Consider the following 27,676-nt stretch of genomic DNA (forward strand, 5'->3'; position numbering starts at 1 on the left):
TAAGGTTCTCTTTCTACTGGCCATGGAGTCAGCTAGAAGAGTATCAGATTTAGCTGCATTGTTATGTCGTCCTCCATTTCTGATCTTTTATCCAGATAGAGTGGTTCTCAGAACTAAATCTGGGACTCTTCCCAAGGTGGTGTCTAAATTTCACCTTAACGAAGAAACTGCAGTACCGACTTTCCAGGAACCGGGCCCTTCTGCGGGAGATGCATCGCTGGACGTGGTCCGTGCCTAAAGGATCTACGTGGATCATACCAGTGCCATCAGACACATTCTCTCTTCGTTCTCTACGGATTTTACAAGAGAGGATGGCCTGCTGATAAGCAGACGCTGGCAAGGTGGCTTTGGTTGACGATTTCAGAAGCATATTCTCAAGCTGATCTCACTGTTCCGGCTAATGTCTCTGCTCACTCTACTCGTAAGGTAGGTCCATCATGGGCAGCATAACGTGGTGCTTCAGCAGATATCTAAGGCAGCCACATGGTCTTCCATTAACAAATTCATTAGACATGGATACCTTTGCCTCTCACGACGCTGAATTCGGGCGAAGGATTCTCCTGTCCAATCAGGAACGTCTCCACAAATAAATTCCTGTGGATAACCTGTGGACCCTGCCGGAGAAATATACGTTATGGTAAGAACTTACCATTGATAACGGTATTTCTCCACAGGATCCCCCCTGACGTACCTGATTTGAGGATCCTTTTACTAGTAAGCTGCTGTTGACATACTGTGGACCCGGGGTTGTTTTGAGGAGGCTGGTTCTCTATCACTGCACGTGCACTTTTCCATCTGTGAGGATAACCTGCTGCTTGATTTTTAACTCCTGGACCCAGATGTTGGGTAGATATGCCTGTACTTGTTTGTTAAAATGTGAGTGTCATTTATTATAGATATCGTTGTTTTTATAAAAAGACGTTATTTGCACCATTATATGTTCTTTTCATTTGGTGGTACTGCTTTGGAGGATTGTCCAATAGAGACCTATCTTCAGAAGAAGGAAAGAAATTATCCCTATCTTGGAAACTACTCACTATTGAGTGAGATACATGCCTTCACTCATTTTATGAAATGTAAGTGCAACTTTAAACCATCCCCATATCACTAAACCCTACAGGATTACACTATTATTGTTTTTTTTCCTTTTTGGGTATACGCCGAATAACTGCCAAAGGGAGTCTATCTGGAAGGAGTAAAGAAATCAAGAACCTTGGGGACTGTCTGTATTACCCAAAGAGACATCTGAGGGAAGATTACATCCACTTTGGTGGAATTGACTAACTTTCTTTTGTGTATATGTAACCTCACATAACGCCTATTGAAGTCTCTACATTGTTTTTTCCATATTTGCTTGAAGTTAGGTGTTACGTCTAAGAGGCTTTTTGTGCTGTTTGTGTGGGGTGTAGCGCGCCTATTCATTTATCATCAGCCACTGTTTCGATCCTTTTACTCACTAACCTCTTCCTTCTTATATGGAAGGGAGTGCATGTGTGTTCTGCTCGCCTTATTAGGGCTATCTATAATGCTCCTGCCTTGAGCTTTGGGAATACAACTGATTTGCCTGAGCCAGGAGGTGGGGATATATGGACGGGCCCGTTGCATGCTGGGAGGCCGAAAAGCTTTGACCGATTGGGATATGATGGAGCGACAGCGGATTTGCACCAATGTTATCCTGTGGACTTAGGAGAAATACCGTTATCAATGGTAAGTTCTTACCATAATGTATATTTTACTAGCTTTTCCCACTGCTTGACTACACTACTTGCTTATCATATGAAACTATAACTCCAGATTTTCTCTTTCCTCCAGTGGTTCACATTACACCTTTTCTGTATTCTGCTTTCTCCCTAATATATTATTTTACAACTTGGTGTATTACATTTAGATTGCACCCTAGGGCCGAGTTGTACGCTATGTCAATGTTTTTACAATTGAGCGATTATCGGCAAACTGTGCATGTGCTGCGATCGCATTGTGCGAGGGTACTGCTGCAATCCCGCTAGAACTTTGTCTCAGTGTGATTGACAGGAAGTGGCCATTTGGAGGTGGTAACAGGGCGTTTAATGGGAGTGATTGGGAAAACGCAGGCGTGTTGTGGCTGTTTTCAGGACGTGTATCGGACGTCAGCTGTGATCATGTACGTAGAGAAACATGGCACCTGCATCGCTATTGCTACGGCCAGTCTGTGTAGCCATATCCAGCAGTCGACGGTCCTCTTTATTGCATATAAACTGTGAATGTGTACGCAATTGCGAATGAGTTTTCAATGGCTCCGGTGGGTGTCTCTTTTCATTACAGGGTGTCAGCTTCACTTGCTCACATTATCAGCTCCGTAGCCTAGAAAATCGCTATTGTATTAACCCTTTTAGGGCATCAATTCTCTTAGAAATGTTGAGAGCATTACAAGAATAAATACCTTCCCTATTAGGCAACAAGTCATATCACTAATGATCACTTCAGAGGGAGACCGTGGACTGATTCCCGGCATACACCACTGGAGTATGCGAGGTATGCATAATCTATATACCTTATATGAAATTGGTTGTAATAACATTTTAAATTATTACATGTTGAACATTTAAACTCCGAGTTCATTTTTTCCTAAATATACTGTACCTTCATTTTGCACTGGAAGATCACATAGCTGATAAATCTTGAATGGCTGCATTGGTGTTTCTTTTGTACCATCGTAGAGCAGTTTAAATTCTCTGCTTTTGTTTAGAGCACAGCGCAAATTAGCCTTCCACTTTGCTGGGTCGGGTTCATCCACCCCTTCTTGGTACTTCCCAGTTTCCTTGGCCCAAGCCTGGGTAAAAAAAATTAGATTACATTTGAATATAACGGTCTTGTTCTCTCTCATCCAAACTAAGAGGGTAATTCTAAATTAATCTGGTGCCGCAAACATGGGGGGGGGGGGATCCACCGTTGCACAGGGTGGAGGGGGACAGGGTGGGCACCGCGGAGAGGGAGGGATGGCGGCAGCTCACTTGCATCTATGGGCCAGCGGAGAAGGGAGGGTTGGAACAGACAGGTCTCTCCAGCAGGTGGCCAGACAGTGCTGAACTGCTAATCTGCAGGTGAGAGAGGGTGGTGGCGGGGCACATCCACCTAGAGGGGTTGATAGAGGATGAGTCGCGATGGCAGCGGGTGTGGTGGGTCTGCCAGGCACCGTAGCATGCCATTATTTTATTGTCGCTCTCCCATTGCGACTGCAGGGTAAGAGCAACACCACTGCACTCAACACCAAGAGACCCACTTTCCATGTGTAGGGTAGCACTAGGAGTGTCAAACATTAAGGTGTCAGGGCCGCAACTAGGGGGGGGCTAGGGGGGCATGTGACCCGGGCGCTGGATGGACGGGGGCGCTGTGATCACTCTGAACCCCCCCATCCCGCTACGTGGATGCTGCAGTGCTTTGCCGGGATCAGAGCTCATGGATTGATTATGATGTCTGTGACAGTCTGTAACTATTGAGTGCCGAGCTGCTAATGCTCCTGTCTGCAGGCTCAGATCTCCGTCTGGCCGGCTGCCTGTGGCTGCACTGCGTGGCTGTAAATCTCACTGCTGACAGGATGACCTGCTGTAAAGTCAGACAGTGAGTAAATGCTATTTCAGATAACATCTATTGAATTTCTTAATAGACCCCTTCACGATCTAGGAACACCAGCAAACATTTAGCTCACTAAAAATGATTTCAACACTTTTGGTGGCTAATGGGCACTGGGCATCTGGCGTTTGCTCTGCATTCTTTTGGACCCATTTAATTATTTTGGCATTGGGGGTTTTAAAGTCAAGTTAAATAAAATGTGGTAGTATTTCATTTTATCAGTATTGTTCTATTCTTTCCCTTTATACCTGGAGAGGCAGAAAATTGGCATGTCAGTAGAATAGAGTATGGATGTACACACCTGTACACACATGCTGTAGGTGTAGCATTCTCAACTGATACGCTGTCTACCTGTACAGTGGTTCATAATGACAATTTGTCATGTCTGCATGCATTAGGCTGGCATGTTATACACCGCATGTCAACAGTAACCATGTCAACATTTATCATGCCTACCAAGACCACATGTTGACATGAGAATGTCAACTTAATGTCCCTAATGGTTAAGCAGTCATATAAATCTAACCTCCCTCCCCCCCAACACACACACAGCCTAACCCTAACTGCGCCTGCAGCCCAACCCTGACCCTCCCAGTGTTGCCTATCCATTGGCATTCTGAAGATGTCGACACGTTGAATCATGTTGACATTCTGCTGTCAACATTATGAATGTCGACGGGAGGAGGGGGGCGACACTTTGCTGCTTTGCCCCGGGTGACAGAAATCATAGTTTCGGCCCTGAAGGTGTGCTTGTGTACACAAAGCACTGCCCGTGCACACACCTATTCATGGGTACATGGCTGTGCGGTAATGTGGCTGTGCAGAAACGTGGAGTCTTCCGGTTTAATTAGCAGTGTGTGGGGGCCCCGGCCCTGATGACTTGTGACTATTTAATGGGCTTGATTACTAATCCTCAACTTTGGTACACGTTAGAACTGTGCACTCATTAATATAAAATAGTAGTATTAATAATAAAAATAATAACAACAACAGTTAATAATATTATGCCTGCTGCTACTGGGTGTGCAAATTGCAGTGTCACAACTTTAGCCTAGGGAAAGAGAGAAAAAAATATGAGTTCTGCAGCAGTGGCTATATTTTAAAATTTGTTAAAAATATACAATATGAACAAATATATATGTCTCTGCATACCATAAAATAATGTCAGGGAGGTATAATACAAATAATCACATGCTATGGACCACGTAACAGACCTGACACTTGGTATGTGGCGAGTCTGATGTAGTGAGACATCTTGTAACGAAATGCGTCAACAGTCTAGTTCGGCCTCATCCAATTTTAACTTCCCTGGCTACTGCAACAAACTTGCACGGAAACAAAATTCAACACGTAACCACTTTCTCAGTTTCATGTTAGCCGGCATGGGACTCACTACACACAAAGGAGTGACACATATGTCACGTGGTCCATTGAAGCTATTGACACCACATTCCTTTCCTCCCTGTTTCACTCACTTCTCTCTCCTATTCTCTCTCTCTTATGCCCTGAACAAGCCACTTCCACATACAATGCATCCCTTACTTCTGCTCTTGACTCTGTTGCTCCACCAACCACTACTCACCCTCGCAAATTAACACCTCAACCCTGGCACACCAAATGCACCAGATATCTGCAAAAATGCTCACGTACTGCTGAGCGACACTGGAGGAAATCACGCTCTAAGGCAGACTTCCTCCATTTCAAACTTATGCTCTCATCCTTCAGTGCTGCCCTTTCTCTTGCTAAACAGTCATACTTCAAGAACCTCATCTCCTCCCAGTCTTCCAATCCCCGGCGCATCTTTGCCACTCTCAACTCACTCCTCTGCCCACCTCCACCTCGTCTCCTTTCCTCAATCTCTGCTCTTGACTTTGCCACTTACTTCACATCCAAAATTGACTCCATACGTCAGGACATCACATAACACCAGTCCATCAGTAACCAGCCTTCTCCCATCCCTTACCAACTCTCCCCATCCCTCGCACCTACTCGGACATCTTTCTCCCATGCATCTGGAGAGGAAGTCATGGCCCTCATTCGTTCCTGTCCCCTCACCACCTCCCCACTTGACCCTATCCCCTCCCGCCTCCTCCGCTACCTCTCTCCTTCTGCTTGTTCCCATCTTTCCCACCTTCTCAATCTCTCCCTCTCATCAGGCACTGTCCCCTCTGCCTTCAAGCATGCACTCATCTCTCCTATTCTTAAAAAACCTACCCTTGATCCAAACACTCTCTCCAACTACCGACCCATCTCTCTCCTCCCTTTTGCCTCCAAACTCCTTGATCGTATTGTCTACAACCGCCTTACTTCCTTTCTTTCCTCACACTCACTGCTTGACCCATTCCAGTCTGGCTTCCGTCCTCTCCACTCCACTGAAACTGCCCTTACAAAAGTATGCAATGACCTCCATGCTGCTAAATCTAAGGGACACTACTCTCTACTTATTCTTCTTGATCTCTCTGCTGCTTTTGACACTGTGGACCATCCTCTCCTACTGCAAATCCTTCACTCAATTGGTCTGCATGACACTGCCCTCTCTTGGCTGTCCTCCTACCTTTCTGACCGTTCATTCTCTGTCTCCTCTCATGACTCCACCTCCCCCTCACTTCCACTAACTGTAGGGGTACCCCAAGGTTCTGTCCTTGGTCCTCTTCTCTTCTCTCTCTATACGTCCTCACTAGGTAAGCTCATTGGTTCTTTTGGTTTCCAATATCATCTCTATGCTGATGACACCCAAATCTATCTTTCCTCTCCAGACCTCTCCCCTGCTCTCCTCACTCGTATCTCCAACTGTCTCTCTGCTACCTCTTCCTGGATGTCCCAGCGCTTTCTTAAACTTAACATGTCTAAGACCGAGCAGATCATCTTCCCTCCCTCCCGCATAACCTCACCTCCTACAATCTCATTATCTATTGATGGCACTACTATCTCCTCTAGCCCCCAAGTGCGCTGTCTTGGAGTAATCCTGGACTCCTCCCTCTCCTTCAAACCACACATTCAGCACCTCTCACAAACCTGCCGTTTTCATCTAAAAAATATTTCCAGGATCAGACCCTTTCTGACCCAGGATGCTACTAAGACTCTTATCCACTCACTGGTCATCTCCAGACTGGACTACTGTAATCTCCTCCTGACTGGCATTCCTGACAAATACCTCTCTCCACTCCAATCTATCCTCAATGCTGCTGCCCGGGTCATCTTCCTCACCAAACGCACTACGTCCACCTCTCCTCTCTTACTAGACCTTCACTGGCTCCCCTTCCCTTTCAGAATCCATTTCAAGCTTCTCACACTCGCTTACAAAGCCCTCACCCACTCCTCTCCCATCTACATCTCAGACCTTATCTCCCTTTACACTCCCACCCGTCCTCTTCGCTCTGCTAATACATGCCTGCTTACGGATTACTTCCTCCCACTCCTACCTCCAAGATTTTTCACGTGCTGCACCACTTCTCTGGAATTCCCTACCTCTCCCCCTCAGACTCTCCACCTCTCTACAAAACTTCAAATGGGCTCTCAAGACCCACTTCTTCACCAACCCAGCCAAATCTCATCCTAACCCTCTGTTCTACGCTCTCTATGTACTCCATCTAGGTCACCCCTGTCTGTCTACCCCTCCCCTTTAGAATGTAAGCTCTCACGAGCAGGGCCCTCTTCCCTCATGTGCTTATTCTTTCTTACTTTAATAATCTTCAACTGCACCAAATCCAGCAGCCTTCTGCCACCTGATAGTTACATCAGCAGATGACACTGGAATAAGTATGTTCATTTACCCTGTACTTGTCCTATACTGTCATCAACTGTAAGTTGTTTTCCTGTTTGATTATTTGTCTATGTACTCTGTAATTGGGCGCTGCAGAACCCTTGTGGCGCCATATAAATAAAGGATAATAATAATAATAATAATAATAATAATAATAAGAGCATCCCCAGAAGGTCCGCGTACCAGGCCCTTCTTGGCCAGTCCGGAGCAATGAGTATTGCTTGAACCTTTTCCCTTTTTATTCTTTTGAGAATTCTTGGGATCAGAGGAAGTGGAGTAAACACGTACACCATCTGATAGACCCATGGAGTCTTCAGAGCGTCTATCGCCACTGCCTGTGGGTCTCTCGACCTTGACCAATACCATCTGAGCTTCTTGTTGAGACGAGAGGCCATCATGTCGATCTGTGGATATCCCCACTGATGTGTCAAGCACCTGAACACTTCCGGGTGAAGGCCCCACTCCCTCGGGTGCAGGTCATGTCAGCTGAGAAAGTCTGCTTCCCAGTCGTCTACTCCCGGAATGAAGACCGCCGACGATACCACAGCATTTTTTCTGCCCAGAGGAGAATTCTTGACACCTCTAACATTGCTGCTTGGCTTTTCGTTCCGCCCTGTCGGTTTATATACGTCACTGCCATCACATTGTCCGACTGGATATGAATGGCCCGATCGTGGAGAAGATAAGAGGCCTGCAGAAGGGCGTTGTATATGGCCCTGAGTTCCAGAATGTTGATTGGAAGGATGACTTGACCATATTCCTTGAAATTGCACCCCCTCGGTGACTGCTCCCCAACCTCTGAGGCTTGCGTTCGTGGGTAACCGGATCCAGTTCTAAATTCAGAACCTCCGACCCTCGACGAGGTGAGAAATCTGTAGCCACCACAGAAGGGAGATCCTGGCTTTTGGTGACAAACTGATCCTCTGGTGCAAGTGAAGATGTGATCCGGACCATTTGTCTAAGAGATTGAGCTGGAAGGGTCTTGCATGAAACCTTCCATATTGAAGCGCCTCGTGAGAGGCCACCATTTCCCCCAGAAGGCGAATGCATAGATGCACCGATATCAGGGTTGGCTTCAGGACATCCCGAACCATCGACTGGATTACCAATGCCTTTTCCAACGGAAGGAACACTTTCTGCGACTTAGTGTTCAGTGTCATTCCCAGGAATGGTAGCCTCCGTGTTGGCTCTAGGTGAGATTTCGGAAGGTTCAGAATCGACCCGTGATCCTGGAAAAGTTTGGTTAAGAGACCAATGTTGTCCAGCAACCTCTCCCTGGATGGTGCCTTTATCAGAAGATTGTCCAGGTACGGAATTGTGTTCACTCCCTGCTTGCGGAGTATAAATATCATCTCTGCCGTCACTTTAGTGAACACCCTCGGTGCCGTGGAGAGACCAAATGGCAGGGCCTGGAACTGGTAGTCCTGCAGTGCAAACCATAGATAAGCCTGATGAGGCGGCCAAATCGGAATGTGAAGGTACGCATCCTTGATATCCAGAGACACTAGGACTTTCCCTTCCTCCAGACCTGAGATCAACGCTCTCAGAGACTCCATTTTGAACTTGAACACTCTTAAGAATGGGTTCAAGGACTTGAGGTTCAGAATTGGTTGTACCGAACTGTCCGGTTTCGATACTACAAACAAGTTGGAATAGTGCCCCTTGTTGTGCAGATATAGTGGAACTGGAACAATGACTTGAGTCTGTACCAGTTTTTGGATGGCCTGCTGTAAAGTTATACTTGCCTCTTGTGAAGCTGATAAGCCTGATTTGAAGAATCTGTGAGGTGGGAGCTCTTGGAACTCCAGTCTGTAGCCCTGCGAAATAAGATCTATGACCCAGGGATCCTGGCATGAACTTGAGCAGATGTGACTGAAGAATTTTAGTCGGGCTCCCACCTGACAGTCCTCCAGGCATCGCGGTCCACCATCATGCTGAAGGCTTTGAGGAAGCAGAGCCTGAGCTCTGTTCCTGAGCACCTGCAGTTGCTGGTTTGCGTGGTTTTCCTCTTGCACCTTTGGAGGCCGTAAAAGCACCTCTGGAGGCCGTAGAAGCACCTCTGGATTTTCCCTTAAAAACTTGGCTGTCTGAAAGGACTGTAAATTTGAAGCTGAATAAGCTTTCCTGGCAGGGAGAGCTGCAGAAGGAAGATACATAGACTTACCCGCAGTAGCTTTGGAGATCCATTTGTCTAGTTTGTCTCCAAACAAGGCCTCTCCTGTGAATGGTAGGTCTTCTACGCCTTTCCTGGAGACCGCATCAGCAGTCCACTGGCGTATCCACAAGCCCCTGCGTGCTGACACTGCATAGCGGTGGTGCGTGCATTAAGCAAACCAATCTCTTTTATGGCTTCCACCATAAAGTTCGCAGAGTCCTGTATATGCTTCAGGAGTAAAACAACATCCCCCTAGACAAGGAATCTAACCCCTCAATAAGGTTACCTGACCATTTAGCAATGGCTTTTGTGATCCACGCCCATGCTACAGTGGGTCTCTGGGCCACCCCAGCAGCTGTGTACAATGATTTGAGTGTAGTCTCAATTTTACGATCAGCCGTATCTTTTAGGAAGGCTGCACCAGGGACAGGCAATACAAAATTTCTTGACAGCGTAGAGACTGATGCGTACACTATCTGTGGATTTTCCCATTTTTTCCTATCCTCCAGAGGAAAAGGAAAAGATGAGAGCAACCTTTTAGGGATTTGAAATTTCCTATCAGGATTAACCCACGGTTCTTCAAACAGGGTATTCAATTCCTTTGATGCAGGAAAAGTGACTGAGGACTTCTTTTTACATTAAAATAAGATTCCTCACACTCCTCTGACACCTTATCAGGAATTTGCAGAACATCTCTGATAGCCTCTATAAAAGCCTCTATTCCCTGTGACAGAGTAGCATCCCCCTTCCCCCCACCTCACCCTCCTCCATATCTGACCCGCCAGACTGCAGGATACGGGCCAGAGATCGTTTTTGCGGACAAATGGGAGGGGATTGAGACGCTGGTTTGGGACCGAGTCTCTATTCATAAACTCATCCACAGTCTGTCTTAAGTATTGCGTCTCTTTCTCATTGCGGGATAATTTCGTAGAAATATTGGAGATCATTCCTTTAATGGAATTATCCCACTCTGGTTCAGCCCCGCTATTCTGGGAAGGTGCACTGCCCCGAGTACCCAGTAGTGAGCCCCCTGGTGAAGAAGAACACTCCGCTGTACAAGAAACACACTATTTGCCTAACATAATGTAAATGTGACAGCACACACACACACACACACACACACACAGGAAAAGGTTAAGCACAATTAACCCACAAAGAGCCCTTCAGGGAGACACTGAGTTATTTGGAACCAGCCCACACTGCACCCTTATCACTAATGCCAAGCTTATCCGGGTCGCAGACTAAGTACCCTGATATGGGACTTAGTACACTAATCATTGCTCCCCCCTGCTATGACCCCTTGGTACCGCTGAGGTAATCTGAAGTCTCTCCAGAGGAGCTGCGCTTCCCTGTCAGTCAGCGTCTGTGTCCACTGCAGAAGCAAAATGGAGCTGGTGAGCTGCTGGATCCGCTCATAGTGAAGGCCCCGCCCCTTCAATGGCACGCGGTCTTCCTGTTTGTGTTATACTGGCTGAAGTAATCTGGTGCTTAAAATGGAGAGAAAACCGTTTTAAGGCTGTTTTTGCCAGTGTGGGTACTGTGTACAGTGTACGGAGACGCAGCCGTGTCCTGTGTCTGGAGATGCATTCCGCCCCGTTAGAAGCCGTGCGTCTCCGTACCCTGATGCCGCCATAATGGCCGGCGACCCGCTAGATGGGACCGGCTTAGTACTCACCACTCTTCATTCTTCTGGCTCTGCTAGGAGTGACGGCGTGCTTCAGGAATGTACGCTCGCCGTGGTGGGGCTTGCGAATAGTTCCCTCAGGAGCTCAGTGTCCTGTCAGCGGGGAATGGGACCATTAACTCTTCAAGAGGTTGGGCCGTTCCCCCGTCCCCTAAGTCCCAGGAAGCAGGCGGGCTGGTGCCAACCAGCCCTGCCTGAAAATAACAAACATATAAAATAAATGCATAAAACTCTTCAGAAGCTTCCATAAGCGTGACCGGCTCCTCCGGGCACATTTTCTAAACTGAGTCTGGTAGGAGGGGCATAGAGGGTGGAGCCAGCCCACACTATCAAATTCTTAAAGTGCCCATGGCTCCTAGTGGACCCATCTATACCCCATGGTACTAAATGGAACCCCAGTATCCTCTAGGACGTAGGAGAAATTCAAAATGTATTAGGAGATCATCTGTTAGGAGGGCCACAAGATTTCGACTGCCTAGGGGCCTCCACAGGGTTTAATCCGGCCCAGATATTTACGACTTGCAAACAAATGGGGAACAAATTGTGCACTTGATTGGTGAGAGACTTTTGATATGAGTAGTTAGCTTTAGTTTCAAGGTTTTCATCCAGACATCTGCAGAGATCTTATTCTCACACTCTAATTCAGACTGGAAAGCACCTGAAGCAAATTTGCTTCGACAGATCATTTGTAGATGAAATATCCATTATTGGTAATTAGATTGAAGTCCCATCATGCATGCAATACAACCTGCTTCTATAAATAATACAATCTGAAGTAGTCACAACAAATGTGGAAATATAACTCTGGATGTTACGGTGAAAATCTGGTGATTTCTGAATCTCGTCATGTTAAACATTTAAATGAAGCAGAATAATTTCATCATAGTACAGTATTATACTTGAAAGCTATTTAATATAGTGACATAATGTACAAGACCTTTGAGCTCTCAGAGGTCACAAGTGTAATGTGTGGAATGCAGTTATAGGCTTGCCTCAAATCAGGTACATGGTGTCCCTACATTGCCACAAGTGAGGTGATAGCTGGAGGGGTCAAAGGCTACAAAGCTATAGAGTTAGGTTTTATGTGGTTACTAATTATTCTTAGACAAAACTTATTTTATGGAGGAATTTGATCTGTGATTTATGAAACAAGTGAAACAATATCTCCCTTTAGAAACTGATTATTTGTGTATGTTTCAATCATGTTTGGACATGTTCATGTAATTATGCATTAGAAAGAACATTATTTAAGGTGTTACTACCTTCCAGCACTGTGCCCACCTTAAATATGGTGTTCTCATCCTCCTGTATAGGAATATGTCGGGTTGCATGACGCCACGGGATGCGGAACAGCTTGCGATCCTGATCTTCCCAATGCAGCCCTGGGTAATTCCCACTGTCCACCTGTGCCACCAGCCAAGGCTTTAGACGAATTCGCCGGGGATGAGGATTCATGTCCACGTGCCTCACAGTGGGTGGTTATGATACCAGGATGGCAGTGAGATAGAACAAGTGCATTGTCATATTGTTTCCTGTAAAACAGAAGCATAAAAGCGGACATTACTGGTAAGCAGTTATGCCAACTTACCTCAAAAGTATTGTCTGACTTACACACATACAAATTACAGGGTGCATTGCAATGCTATTAAAGGAACCATTTCATGCACTCCTCACAACAATCAATAATGATGGTATTGCCGGTGCCCTCCCAGGTGGGCAGGACAATCCTCGTCACCTGAAATAGTATCCATGTAGGCGGCACTCATAGCAGCATAAAGAATGACAGGAGTCTTGTTATCTCTGGCAAGACTCCTGTCGTTCTTTATGCTGCTGTGAGTGCCGCCTATTTGGATACTATAATATCTAAAAAAAAAAATATATATATATATATATATATATATATATATATAAAAGAAAAATTATCTCTGAGGAGCGTTCTTATTGAATGGACATTCCAATATATGTTTGTGAACTGAGGATGCTCTATTAGTACCCTATAAATGCATACACCTGAATGTTAAAAACATTTTTTTTATTAAAATGCAAAATAACACATTCAGAAATACATTTTCATAATTATTTCTGACTAATAAAAAACTTGTATGTTTGTTCAGTTTTTGTAAATATTATGTTAAAACAAAATAAAATGAAATATTCGGGTGAAACTAAATATTTAATTTTATTTTGTTTTAACATTATAATATTTACAAAAACTGAACAAACATACAAGTTTTTTATTTGTCAGCATTTTAATAAAAAAAATGTTTTTAACATTTGGGTGTATGCATTTATAGGGTACTAATAGAGCACCCTCAGTTCACAAACATATATATGCACTGGAGTCCCAATCTGCTGGGTTTCCCCGCACTTGGAGATGACATCATCTCTAAGCTCGGGCCAAAAGACACTGCACCGGTGTGCAGTGTAAATGGTGCCTATCCAGTAATAGCCCAGATCGGCACTGTGGTGTAAAAGAGGGTAGTCCCAGGTCTGACATGGCTTGGAACAGTGTTCCAAGTTCAGGGACCGGGATGATTTGCTATTACATTGTCTCCCTCAACAAGATTCCCACTCCCTGTTTTTAGTCTTATTACTCTGCCTTTTCTTTTTCTTCTCTCGCTTATATTCCTAAAAAAAAGTTTTGACTCCTTTAACTACTGATTGGGCCATTTTCTTCTCAGCTTGTGCCTTTGCACATCTGATTACCTTGCTTATATTTCCATCTTTCATCTTTTTTGCTTTCACAATACTTGTTACTTCGTTCGCAAACCACACTGGCTTCCTTTTCCTTGTCTTTTTCCTAACCCTTTGGACACAAAGATCTGTTGCCTTTATTATTGCACTTTTTCATTTTTCCCACCTCTCCTGCATTCCTTGCACACCCAGAGGCGGATTGGCCATAGGGTTCATAGGGAAGATTCCCGGTGGGCCGGCGCACCCGTGGGGCCTGTTTTATTTGAGGACGTGGTCCTTTTTATAGACATAATGAATAAGATGCTAAATAATTTGCATATATGAAAATTACTTTGCCACTTAGCCTGTGATTGCAGATGATCTATTGTATGCTCTGCCTGCCTGCTTGGCTGACATATAAGATTGAGTGAATAGTGATTGGGATACAGTTGGTGTAATAAGCAAGAAAAATAAGAATTTACTCACCGGTAATTCTATTTCTCGTAGTCCGTAGTGGATGCTGGGACTCCGTAAGGACCATGGGGAATAGCGGCTCCGCAGGAGACTGGGCACAACTAAAAGAAAGCTTTAGTCTAACTGGTGTGCACTGGCTCCTCCCACTATGACCCTCCTCCAGACTTCAGTTAGGATACTGTGCCCGGAAGAGCTGACACAATAAGGAAGGATTTTGAATCCCGGCTAAGACTCATACCAGCCACACCAATCACACCGTATAACTCGTGATACAATACCCAGTTAACAGTATGATAACAACTGAGCCTCTCAACAGATGGCTCAACAATAACCCTTTAGTTAAACAATAACTATATACAAGTATTGCAGACAATCCGCACTTGGGATGGGCGCCCAGCATCCACTACGGACTACGAGAAATAGAATTACCGGTGAGTAAATTCTTATTTTCTCTGACGTCCTAAGTGGATGCTGGGACTCCGTAAGGACCATGGGGATTATACCAAAGCTCCCAAACGGGCGGGAGAGTGTGGATGACTCTGCAGCACCGAATGGGCAAACTCTAGGTCCTCCTCAGCCAGGGTGTCAAACTTGTAGAATTTAGCAAACGTGTTTGACCCCGACCAAGTAGCTGCTCGGCAAAGTTGAAGAGCCGAGACCCCTCGGGCAGCCGCCCAAGAAGAGCCCACCTTCCTCGTGGAATGGGCTTTTACCGATTTAGGATGCGGCAGTCCAGCCGCAGAATGTGCAAGCTGAATCGTACTACAGATCCAGTGAGCAATAGTCTGCTTTGAAGCAGGTGCACCCAACTTGTGGGGCGCATACAGGATAAATAGCGAGTCAGTCTTTCTGACTCCAGCTGTCCTGGAAACATAAATTTTCAGGGCCCTGACTACGTCCAACAACTTGGAAGCCTCCAAGTCTTTAGTAGCCGCAGGCACCACGATAGGTTGGTTCAGATGAAAGGCTGATACCACCTTAGGGAGAAATTGGGGACGAGTCCTCAAGTCTGCACTATCCATATGGAAAATCAGATAAGGGCTTTTACATGACAAAGCCGCCAATTCTGATACACGCCTGGACGAAGCCAAGGCCAACAACATGACCACTTTCCACGTGAGATACTTCAATTCCACGGTTTTAAGTGGCTCAAACCAATGTGACTTTAGGAAAACCAACACCACGTTGAGATCCCAAGGTGCCACTGGAGGCACAAAAGGGGGCTGAATATGCAGCACTCCCTTAACAAAAGTCTGAACTTCAGGTAGTGAAGCCAGTTCTCTCTGGAAGAAAATCGATAGAGCCGAAATCTGGACCTTAATGGAACCCAATTTTAGGCCCATAGTCACCCCTGACTGTAGGAAGTGCAGTAAACGGCCCAGCTAAAATTCCTCCGTTGGGGCCTTCCTGGCCTCACACCACGCAACATATTTTCGCCATATGCGGTGATAATGGTTTGCGGTTACTACCTTCCTAGCTTTAATCAGCGTAGGAATGACTTCCTCCGGAATACCCTTTTCCTTCAGGATCCGGTGTTCAACCGCCATGCTGTCAAACGCAGCCGCGGTAAGTCTTGGAATAGACAGGGCCCCTGCTGCAGCAGGTCCTGTCTGAGCGGCAGAGGCCATGGGTCCTCTGAGATCATTTCTTGAAGTTCCGGGTACCAAGCTCTTCTTGGCCAATCCGGAACAATGAGTACAGTTCTTACTCCTCTTCTCCTTATTATCCTCAGTACCTTTGGTATGAGAGGAAGAGGAGGGAACACATAAACCGACCGGTACACCCACGGTGTCACTAGAGCGTCCACAGCTATCGCCTGCGGGTCTCTTGACCTGGCGCAATATCTTTCTAGCTTTTTGTTAAGGCGGGACGCCATCATGTCCACCTGTGGCCTTTCCCAACGGTTTACAATCAGTTGGAAGACTTCTGGATGAAGTCCCCACTCTCCCGGGTGGAGGTCGTGCCTGCTGAGGAAGTCTGCTTCCCAGTTGTCCACTCCCGGAATGAACACTGCTGACAGTGCTAACACGTGATTTTCCGCCCATCGGAGAATCCTTGTGGCTTCTGCCATTGCCATCCTGCTTCTCGTGCCGCCCTGTCGGTTTACATGGGCGACTGCCTTGATGTTGTCTGACTGGATCAGTACCGGCTGGTTTTGAAGCAGGGGTTTTGCCTGACTTAGGGCATTGTAAATGGCCCTCAGTTCCAGAATATTTATGTGTAGGGAAGTCTCCTGACTTGACCATAGTCCTTGGAAGTTTCTTCCCTGTGTGACTGCCCCCCAGCCTCGAAGGCTGGCATCCGTGGTCACCAGGACCCAGTCCTGTATGCCGAATCTGCGGCCCTCTTGAAGATGAGCACTTTGCAGCCACCACAGCAGAGACACCCTGGTCCTTGGAGACAGGATTATCAGCCGATGCATCTGAAGATGCGATCCGGACCACTTGTCCAACAGGTCCCACTGAAAGGTTCTTGCATGTAACCTGCCGAATGGAATTGCTTCGTAGGAAGCTACCATCTTTCCCAGGATCCGCGTGCAGTGATGCACCGACACCTGTTTTGGTTTTAGGAGGCCTCTGACTAGAGATGACAGCTCCTTGGCCTTCTCCTCCGGGAGAAACACTTTTTTCTGTTCTGTGTCCAGAACCATCCCCAGGAACAGTAGACGTGTCGTAGGGACCAGCTGTGACTTTGGAATGTTTAGAATCCAGCCGTGCTGTTGTAGCACCTCCCGAGATAGTGCTACCCCGACTAACAACTGCTCCCTGGACCTCGCCTTTATCAGGAGATCGTCCAAGTACGGGATAATTAAAACTCCCTTCTTTCGAAGGAGTATCATCATTTCGGCCATTACCTTGGTAAAGACCCTCGGAGCCGTGGATAGACCGAACGGCAACGTCTGGAATTGGTAATGACAATCCTGTACCACAAATCTGAGGTACTCCTGGTGAGGATGGTAAATGGGGACATGCAGGTAAGCATCCTTGATGTCCAGTGATACCATGTAATCCCCCTCGTCCAGGCTTGCAATAACCGCCCTGAGCGATTCCATCTTGAACTTGAATTTTTTTATATATGTGTTCAAGGATTTCAAATTTAAAATGGGTCTCACCGAACCGTCTGGTTTCGGTACCACAAACATTGTGGAATAGTAACCCCGTCCTTGTTGAAGTAGGGGCACCTTGACTATCACCTGCTGGGAATACAGCTTGTGAATTGCCTCTATCACTGCCTCCCTGCCTGAGGGAGTTGTTGGCAAGGCAGATTTGAGGAAACGGCGGGGGGGGAGACGTCTCGAATTCCAGCTTTACCCCTGAGATACTACTTGAAAGATCCAGGGATCCACCCGTGAGCGAGCCCACTGATCGCTGAAAATTTTGAGACGGGCCCCCACCGTACCTGGCTCCGCCTGTGGAGCCCCAGCGTCATGCGGTGGACTTAGAGGAAGCGGGGGAGGACTTTTGCTCCTGGGAACTGGCTGTATGCTGCAGCTTTTTCCCCCTACCTCTGCCTCTGGGCAGAAAGGACGCGCCTCTAACCCGCTTGCCCTTATGGGGCCGAAAGGACTGTACCTGATAATACGGTGCTTTCTTTGGCTGTGAGGGAACATGGGGTAAAAATGCAGACTTCCCAGCTGTTGCTGTGGAAACTAGGTCCGAGAGACCATCCCCGAACAACTCCTCACCTTTATAAGGCAAAACTTCCATGTGCCTTTTAGAGTCTGCATCACCTGTCCACTGCCGAGTCCATAACCCTCTCGTGGCAGAAATGGACATTGCACTTATTTTAGATGCCAGCCGGCAAATATCCCTCTGTGCATCTCTCATGTATAAGACTGCGTCTTTAATATGCTCTACGGTTAGCAATATAGTGTCCCTGCCTAGGGTATCAATATTTTCCGACAAAGAATCTGACCACGCAGCTGCAGCACTGCACATCCATGCTGAAGCAATAGCTGGTCTCAGTATAATACCTGTGTGTGTATATACAGACTTCAAGATAGCCTCCTGCTTTCTATCAGCAGGTTCCTTTAGGGCGGCCGTATCCGGAGACGGTAGTGCCACCTTTTTTGACAAGCGTGTGAGCGCTTTATCCATCCTAGGGGATGTTTCCCAACGTGACCTATCCTCTGGCGGGAAAGGGTACGTCATTAGTAACCTTTTAGAAATTACTAGTTTCTTATCGGGGGAAGCCCACGCTTCTTCACACACTTCATTTAACTCCTCAGATGGAGGAAAAACTACTGGTAGTTTTTTCTCTCCAAACATAATACCCTTTTTTGTGGTACCTGGGGTAACATCAGAAATGTGCAACACATTTTTCATAGCCTCAATCATGTAACGTGTGGCCCTATTGGAAGTTACATTAGTCTCATCGTCGTCGACACTGGAGTCAGTATCCGTGTCGACATCTGTGTCTGCCATCTGAGGTAGCGGGCGTTTTAGAGCCCCTGATGGCTTTTGAGACGCCTGGGCAGGCACAGGCTGAGAAGCCGGATGTCCCATATTTGGTATGTCGTCAAACCTTTTATGTAAGGAGTCGACACTGTCACGTAATTCCTTCCACATAACCATCCACTCAGGTGTCGGCCCCGCAGGGGGTGACATCACATTTATAGGCATCTGCTCCGCCTCCACATAAGCCTCCTCATCAAACATGTCGACACAGCCGTACCGACACACCGCACACACACAGGGAATGCTCTGACAGAGGACAGGACCCCACAAAGCCCTTTGGGGAGACAGAGAGAGAGTATGCCAGCACACACCAGAGCGCTATAATAATACAGGGATTAACTGAATTATTTCCCTTTATAGCTGCTATATAAGTTATACTGCGCCTAAATTTAGTGCCCCCCCTCTCTTTTTTACCCTTTGTAGCTTGATACTGCAGGGGAGAGCCTGGGAGCGATCCTTCCAGCGGAGCTGTGAGGGAGAAATGGCGCCAGTGTGCTGAGGGAGTTAGCCCAGCCCCTTTTTCAGCTGACTTTCTCCCGCTTTTTTCAGGAATTCTGGCAGGGGTAATTTATCACATATATAGCCTCTGGGACTATATATTGTGATGATTTGCCAGCCAAGGTGTTTATATTGCTGCTCAGGGCGCCCCCCCCAGCGCCCTGCACCCATCAGTGACCGGAGTGTGAGGTGTGCATGAGGAGCAATGGCGCACAGCTGCAGTGCTGTGTGCTACCTTGTTGAAGACCGAGGTCTTCTGCCGCCGATTTTCCGGACCACTTCTTGCTTCTGGCTCTGTAAGGGGGACGGCGGCGCGGCTCCGGGACCGAACGATCGAGGTCGGGTCCTGTGTTCGATCCCTCTGGAGCTAATGGTGTCCAGTAGCCTAAGAAGCCCAAACTATCTCCAGTCAGGTAGGTTCGCTTCTTCTCCCCTTAGTCCCTCGTAGCAGTGAGTCTGTTGCCAGCAGATCTCACTGAAAATAAAAAACCTAAAATATACTTTCTCTTCTAGGAGCTCAGGAGAGCCCCTAGTGTGCATCCAGCTCAGCCGGGCACAAGATTCTAACTGAAGTCTGGAGGAGGGTCATGGTGGGAGGAGCCAGTGCACACCAGTTAGACTAAAGCTTTCTTTTAGTTGTGCCCAGTCTCCTGCGGAGCCGCTATTCCCCATGGTCCTTACGGAGTCCCAGCATCCACTTAGGACGTCAGAGAAATATATATTTCTAAAGAATTATATAGTTTCCTAAATTCTGAAGGCGTATCATATAATGTGCTCATAATATTTAATTTTATTTCTTTTTAACTTCCCCCTTGATGCTGGACATGCCCACTATCTGGAAAGTTTTGGGGGGAGGGTGCTGCTGCCATGGCCCATGGCTAGACCTTACACCTCTGGTGCTGCCCATGTGGGGCCACTAGTACAAATTTTTCCAGGGCCGCTTTTTGTTCCCAATCCGCCCCTGTGCACACCTGTCCTACATAATGCATACATAGATCATTCGTACATGTATTTAATTTTAGATTAATTGGGAAACTGCCAGGGTGATCTAAGGGGATTCCCATGCAGCTGAGCAGCTGCACTAACATGCAAATTATGCTAGTAGACCGTCAGAGCTCCCCAGTTATTAATGCTCACATGATGCTGGCCAGATTCTACACTGGTAACCCTGCATACCACAAGCAATTAAAAAAAGACATTAAAAAAAATAAGATTTTACTTACCGATAAATCTATTTCTCGTAGTCCGTAGTGGATGCTGGGACTCCGTAAGGACCATGGGGAATAGCGGCTCCGCAGGAGACAGGGCACAAGAATAAAAGCTTTAGGATCAGGTGGTGTGCACTGGCTCCTCCCCCTATGACCCTCCTCCAAGCCTCAGTTAGGATACTGTGCCCGGACGAGCGTACATAATAAGGAAGGATATTGAATCCCGGGTAAGACTCATACCAGCCACACCAATCACACCGTACAACTCGTGATCTGAACCCAGTTAACAGTATGATAACAACGAAGGAGCCTCTGAAAAGATGGCTCACAACAACAATAACCCGATTTTGTTAACAATAACTATGTACAAGTATTGCAGACAATCCGCACTTGGGATGGGCGCCCAGCATCCACTACGGACTACGAGAAATAGATTTATCGGTAAGTAAAATCTTATTTTCTCTGACGTCCTAGTGGATGCTGGGACTCCGTAAGGACCATGGGGATTATACCAAAGCTCCCAAACGGGCGGGAGAGTGCGGATGACTCTGCAGCACCGAATGAGAGAACTCCAGGTCCTCTTCAGCCAGGGTATCAAATTTGTAGAATTTAGCAAACGTGTTTGCCCCTGACCAAGTAGCTGCTCGGCAAAGTTGTAAAGCCGAGACCCCTCGGGCAGCCGCCCAAGATGAGCCCACTTTCCTTGTGGAATGGGCTTTTACAGATTTAGGCTGTGGCAGGCCTGCCACAGAATGTGCAAGCTGAATTGTACTACAAATCCAACGAGCAATAGTCTGCTTAGAAGCAGGAGCACCCAGCTTGTTGGGTGCATACAGGATAAACAGCGAGTCAGACTTTCTGACTCCCGCCGTCCTGGAAACATATATTTTCAGGGCCCTGACAACGTCAAGTAACTTGGAGTCCTCCAAGTCCCTAGTAGCCGCAGGCACCACAATAGGTTGGTTCATGTGAAAAGCAGAAACCACCTTAGGGAGAAATTGAGGACGAGTCCTCAATTCTGCCCTGTCAGAATGAAAAATTAAGTAAGGGCTTTTATATGATAAAGCCGCCAATTCTGACACACGCCTGGCTGAAGCCAGGGCTAACAGCATCGTCACCTTCCATGTGAGATATTTTAAGTCCACAGTGGTGAGTGGTTCAAACCAATGTGACTTAAGGAACCTCAAAACAACATTGAGATCCCAAGGTGCCACTGGAGGCACAAAAGGAGGTTGTATATGCAGTACCCCTTTTACAAATGTCTGAACTTCAGGTACTGAAGCCAGTTCTTTCTGGAAGAAAATCGACAGGGCCGAAATTTGAACCTTAATGGACCCTAATTTTAGGCCCATAGACAGTCCTGTTTGCAGGAAATGGAGGAAACGACCCAGTTGAAATTCCTCTGTAGGGGCCTTCTTGGCCTCACACCACGCAACATATTTTCGCCAAATGCGGTGATAATGTTTTGCGGTTACATCCTTCCTGGCTTTGACCAGGGTAGGGATGACTTCATCTGGAATGCCTTTTCCCTTCAGGATCCGGCGTTCAACCGCCATGCCGTCAAACGCAGCCGCGGTAAGTCTTGGAACAGACAAGGCCCCTGCTGGAGCAGGTCCTTTCTTAGAGGTAGAGGCCACGGGTCTTCCGTGAGCATCTCCTGAAGTTCCGGGTACCAAGTCCTTCTTGGCCAATCCGGAACCACGAGTATCGTTCTTACTCCTCTCCTTCTTATGATTCTCAGTACTTTCGGTATGAGAGGCAGAGGAGGGAACACATACACTGACTGGTACACCCACGGTGTCACCAGAGCGTCCACCGCTATTGCCTGAGGGTCCCTTGACCTGGCGCAATATCTGTCTAATTTTTTGTTTAGACGTGACGCCATCATGTCCATTTTTGGTTTTTCCCAACGGTTTACAATCAGGTGGAAGACTTCTGGGTGAAGTCCCCACTCTCCCGGGTGAAGGTCGTGTCTGCTGAGGAAGTCTGCTTCCCAGTTGTCCACTCCCGGAATGAACACTGCTGACAGAGCTATCACATGATTTTCCGCCCAGCGAAGAATCCTTGCAGCCTCTGCCATTGCCCTCCTGCTTCTCGTGCCGCCCTGTCTGTTTACGTGGGCGACTGACGTGATGTTGTCCGATTGGATCAATACCGCCTGACCCTGAAGCAGGGGTTTCGCTTGACTTAGGGCATTGTAAATGGCCCGTAGTTCCAGAATGTTTATATGAAGAGATGTTTCCATGCTTGACCACAAGCCCTGGAAGTTTTTTCCCTGTGTGACTGCTCCCCAGCCTCTCAGGCTTGCATCCGTGGTCACCAGGATCCAATCCTGAATGCCGAATCTGCGGCCCTCTAGAAGATGAGCACTCTGCAACCACCACAGGAGAGACACCCTTGTCTTTGGTGACAGGGTTATCCGCTGCTGCATCTGAAGATGCGAACCGGACCATTTGTCCAGTAGATCCCACTGAAACGTTCTTGCATGGAATCTTCCGAATGGAATTGCTTCGTAAGAAGCCACCATTTTTCCCAGGACCCTCGTGCACTGATGCACTGACACCTGGGCTGGTTTTAGGAGGTTCCTGACTAGCTCGGATAACTCCTTGGCCTTCTCCTCCGGGAGAAAAACCTTCTTCTGGACTGTGTCCAGAATCATTCCTAGGAACAGAAGACGTGTCGTTGGAATCAGCTGCGATTTTGGAATATTTAGGATCCACCCGTGCTGACGTAACACTATCTGAGATAGTGCTACTCCGACTTCTAACTGTTCCCTGGACCTTGCCCTTATCAGGAGATCGTCCAAGTAAGGGATAATTAATACGCCTTTTCTTCGAAGAAGAATCATCATTTCGGCCATTACCTTGGTAAAGACCCGAGGTGCCGTGGACAACCCAAACGGCAGCGTCTGAAACTGATAATGACAGTCTTGTACTACAAACCTGAGATACCCTTGGTGAGAAGGGTAGATTGGGACGTGGAGATAAGCATCTTTGATGTCCAGAGACACCATATAGTCCCCTTCTTCCAGGTTCGCTATCACCGCTCTGAGTGATTCCATCTTGAATTTGAACCTTTTTATGTAAGTGTTCAAGGATTTCAGATTTAAAATTGGTCTCACCGAGCCGTCCGGCTTCGGTACCACAAACAGCGTGGAATAATACCCCTTTCCTTGTTGTAGGAGGGGTACCTTGATTATCACCTGCTGGGAATACAGCTTGTGAGGTGCTTCCAGAACTGCCTCCCTGTCGGAGGGAGACTTTGGCAGAGCAGACTTCAGGAACCGGCGAGGGGGAAACGCCTCGAATTCCAGTTTGTACCCCTGCGATACTACCTGTAGAATCCAGGGATCCACTTGCGAGTGAGCCCACTGCGCGTTGAAATTCTTGAGACGGGCCCCCACCAAGTCTGAGTCTGCTTGTAAAGCCCCAGCGTCATGCTGAAGACTTGGCAGAAGCAGGGGAAGGCTTCTGATCCTGGGAAGCGGCTGCATGGTGCAGTCTTTTTCCCCTTCCTCTGCCCCGGGGCAGAAAGGAATGGCCTTTTGCTCGCTTGTATTTATGGGAACGAAAGGACTGAGTTTGAAAAGACGGTGTCTTTTTCTGTTGATGTGAAGTGACCTGGGGTAAGAAGGTGGACTTTTCAGCCGTTGCCGTGGCCACCAGGTCCGAAAGACCAGCCCCAAATAACTCCTCCCCTTTATACGGCAATACTTCCATATGTCGTTTGGAATCCGCATCCCCTGACCACTGACGCGTCCATAACGTTCTTCTGGCAGAGATGGACATAGCACTTACTCTTGATGCCAGGGTGCAAATATCCCTCTGTGCATCACGCATATATAGTAATGCATCCTTCAAATGCTCTATAGTTAACAATATATTGTCCCTATCCAGGGTATCAATATTTTCAGTCAGGGAATCCGACCACGCGACTCCAGCACTGCACATCCAGGCTGAAGCGATTGCTGGTCGCAGTATAACACCAGTATGTGTGTATATACTTTTTAGGATATTTTCCAGCCTTCTATCAGCTGGTTCTTTGAGGGTGGCCGTATCAGGAGACGGTAACGCTACTTGTTTAGATAAACGTGTGAGCGCCTTATCTACCCTAGGGGGTGTTTCCCAACGTGTCCTAACCTCTGATGGGAAAGGATATAGTGCCAATAATTTATTAGAAATTAGCAGTTTTTTGTCGGGAGAAACCCACGCTTTATCACATACCTCATTCAATTCATCTGACTCAGGAAAAACTATTGGTAGTTTTTTCACCCCCCACATAATACCCTTCTTAGTGGTATTTGTAGTGTCAGAAATGTGCAATGCTTCCTTCATTGCCGTGATCATGTAACGTGTGGCCCTACTGGACATTACGTTCGACTCATCACCGTCGACACTAGACTCCGTATCTGTGTCTGGGTCTGTGTCGACCCACTGAGGTAACGGGCGTTTTAGGGCCCCTGACGGTGTCTGAGACGCCTGGACAGGCACTAATTGATTTGCCGGCTGTCTCATGTCATCAACAGTTTTTTGCAAAGTGTTGACATTATCACTTAATTGTTTGAACACGATCATCCAGTCAGGTGTCGACTCCCTAGGGGGTGACATCACTAACGCAGGCAATTGCTCCGCCTCCACATCATTTTCCTCCTCATACATGTCGACACACACGTACCGACACACAGCACACACACCGGGAATGCTCTGATAGAGGACAGGACCCCACGAGCCCTTTGGAGAGACAGAGGGAGAGTCTGCCAGCACACACCCAGCGCTATATATATATATATATATATATATACAGGGATAACCTTATATAAGTGTTATTCCCTTATAGCTGCTGTTTATATTGTCATTTGCTGCCAATAGTGCCCCCCCTTCTCTTTTTTACCCTGATTCTGAAGCAGGACTGCAGGGGAGAGTCAGGGAGCCGTCCTTCCAGCGGAACTGTGAGGGAAAATGGCGCTTGTGTGCTGAGGAGATAGGCTCCGCCCCTTCACGACGTCCTTATCTCCCGCTTTTTTGTGTAAAAATGGCAGGGGTTAAAATACATCCATATAGCCCAGGAGCTATGTGTGATGTATTCTTTTGCCACCTAAGGTATTATCATTTATATTGCGTCTCAGGGCGCTCCCCCCCAAGCGCCCTGCACCCTCAGTGACCGGAGTGTGAAGTGTGCTGAGAGCAATGGCGCACAGCTGCGGTGCTGTGCGCTACCTTAGTCTGAAGACAGGATTGTCTTCTGCCGCCGATTTCACCGGACCTCTTCGTCTCTTCTGGCTCTGTAAGGGGGACGGCGGCGCGGCTCCGGTGACCCATCCAGGCTGTACCTGTGATCGTCCCTCTGGAGCTAATGTCCAGTAGCCTAAGAAGCCCAATCCACTCTGCACGCAGGTGAGTTCGCTTCTTCTCCCCTTAGTCCCACGATGCAGTGAGCCTGTTGCCAGCAGGACTCACTGAAAATAAAAAACCTAAATTAAACTTTTATTCTAAGCAGCTCAGGAGAGCCACCTAGCCTGCACCCTTCTCGTTCGGGCACAAAAATCTAACTGAGGCTTGGAGGAGGGTCATAGGGGGAGGAGCCAGTGCACACCACCTGATCCTAAAGCTTTTATTCTTGTGCCCTGTCTCCTGCGGAGCCGCTATTCCCCATGGTCCTTACGGAGTCCCAGCATCCACTAGGACGTCAGAGAAACAGGGTAGGTCTTGTATTTAGAGAATTAAAGATATCTTAACTATAAGAAAGTCTTTCGATGCCACACGGAGTCCAGTAGGGCTTTGAGCACCACCATAACAGATGTTCACGAGAGAACCTCAAATACCCCTTTCACATCACAAAAATAACCCGGTATCGACCCGGCATATTGGCGGGTCAACACGGGTCAGTGTGCGATGTGAAAGGACCCCATGAGAATTCACGGGTCGTCTGACCCGGTAATTCAATCCGGGTAATAAGAAGGGTTAAATACCGGGTCAGTGGCAGCGTAAACGGATTCCCGGGACATGTTTACTACATAGGGAGAGGCGGCGCAGAGATGAGCTCATATCCCAGCGCCGCCTCCACCCCCGCTGCCGGTTCCGCCCCCTGCCGCTATGGCAACCGACCCGGCTTATTCCGGGTCGGAAAGCCAGCGCAGAGGCTCCAATGCCGGATCCCACCTGGATTGACCGGTTTCCAATTCCCGGGTGGGATCCGGCATTGGAGATCTGAAATGGGTAAAAGGAATATTTACACTATTAACTAGGTTGATTAAGAAATGGCTCTTTGCTGGCTTTGCAGTAGGGATAACAGATTTAGAAAAACAGCATGTCACATATTTCTCTGCAGAGCGCAATTTAATGAACTGGTAAAATGAATAATGTTTATCCTCAATCTGTTACCTCACAATGGGGTTGGTAGATCTGTAATACTGACTGCTCAATGAACCCTACAATGGCTTTTCCTTAACTAGGTTAATCCTTACAGCAGTATCTGATACAATGACACTACTATTGTAGTGAGCAAAAGTTTTAGGCAGATGTGGAAAAAAATGCTGCAAAGTATGAATGCTTTCAAAAATAGAAATGTTACTAGTTTAATTTTATCAATTAGCAAAATGCAGAGTGAATGAACAAAGGAAAAATCTAAATCAAATCAATATTTGCTGTGAACACCCTTTGCCTTCAAAACAGCATCAATTCTTCTAGGTACACTTGCACAGTTTTTGAAGAAACTCGGCAGGGAGAATGTTCCAAACATCATGGAAAATTAACCACAGATCTTCTGTGGATGTAGGCTTGCTCAGATCCTTCTGTCTCTTCATGTAATCCCAGGCAGACTCGAGGATGTTGAGATCAGAGCTCTGTGGGGACCATATTATCACTTTCAGATGCCTCCCTGATCATATTGATAGATAAGTACCTGCCTGTATGAGCATTCGAGGACTTCATTAATCCAATTCTCTTAACATTTATGGCTTTAATTCCCATCATGGCCCTAACTGGAGTTTGTATATTCTCCCTGTGCTTGTGTGGGCTTTCTCCAGGGACTCCGGTTTCCTCCCACAATCCAAAAATATACTGGTAGGTTAATTTACTCCAAACAAAATGAACTCTAGCGTGAATGTGTGTGTGTGTGTACATGTAGTAGGGAATATAGATTGTAAGCTCCACTGGG

General features: G+C 47.1%; 1 protein-coding gene across 2 annotated transcripts in view; it reads right to left on the reverse strand.

Annotated features, from left to right (window-relative positions):
* Positions 1 to 27,676, reverse strand: part of IRF5 (interferon regulatory factor 5) — a 103,865-nt gene that overhangs the window by 39,887 nt on the left and 36,302 nt on the right. For both annotated transcript variants that reach the window (XM_063926697.1, XM_063926698.1), the window contains exons 2-3: positions 12,493 to 12,743; positions 2,620 to 2,809 (exon numbers count right to left, since the gene is read on the reverse strand). In XM_063926697.1, coding sequence (XP_063782767.1) covers positions 2,620 to 2,809; positions 12,493 to 12,666 — 364 coding nt within the window. In that variant the 5' untranslated portion in view covers positions 12,667 to 12,743. The remainder of the gene's footprint in view (positions 1 to 2,619; positions 2,810 to 12,492; positions 12,744 to 27,676) is intronic.

This window comes from Pseudophryne corroboree, chromosome 6 (genome assembly GCF_028390025.1).
Source record: "Pseudophryne corroboree isolate aPseCor3 chromosome 6, aPseCor3.hap2, whole genome shotgun sequence".
NCBI classification, from domain to species: domain Eukaryota; kingdom Metazoa; phylum Chordata; class Amphibia; order Anura; family Myobatrachidae; genus Pseudophryne; species Pseudophryne corroboree.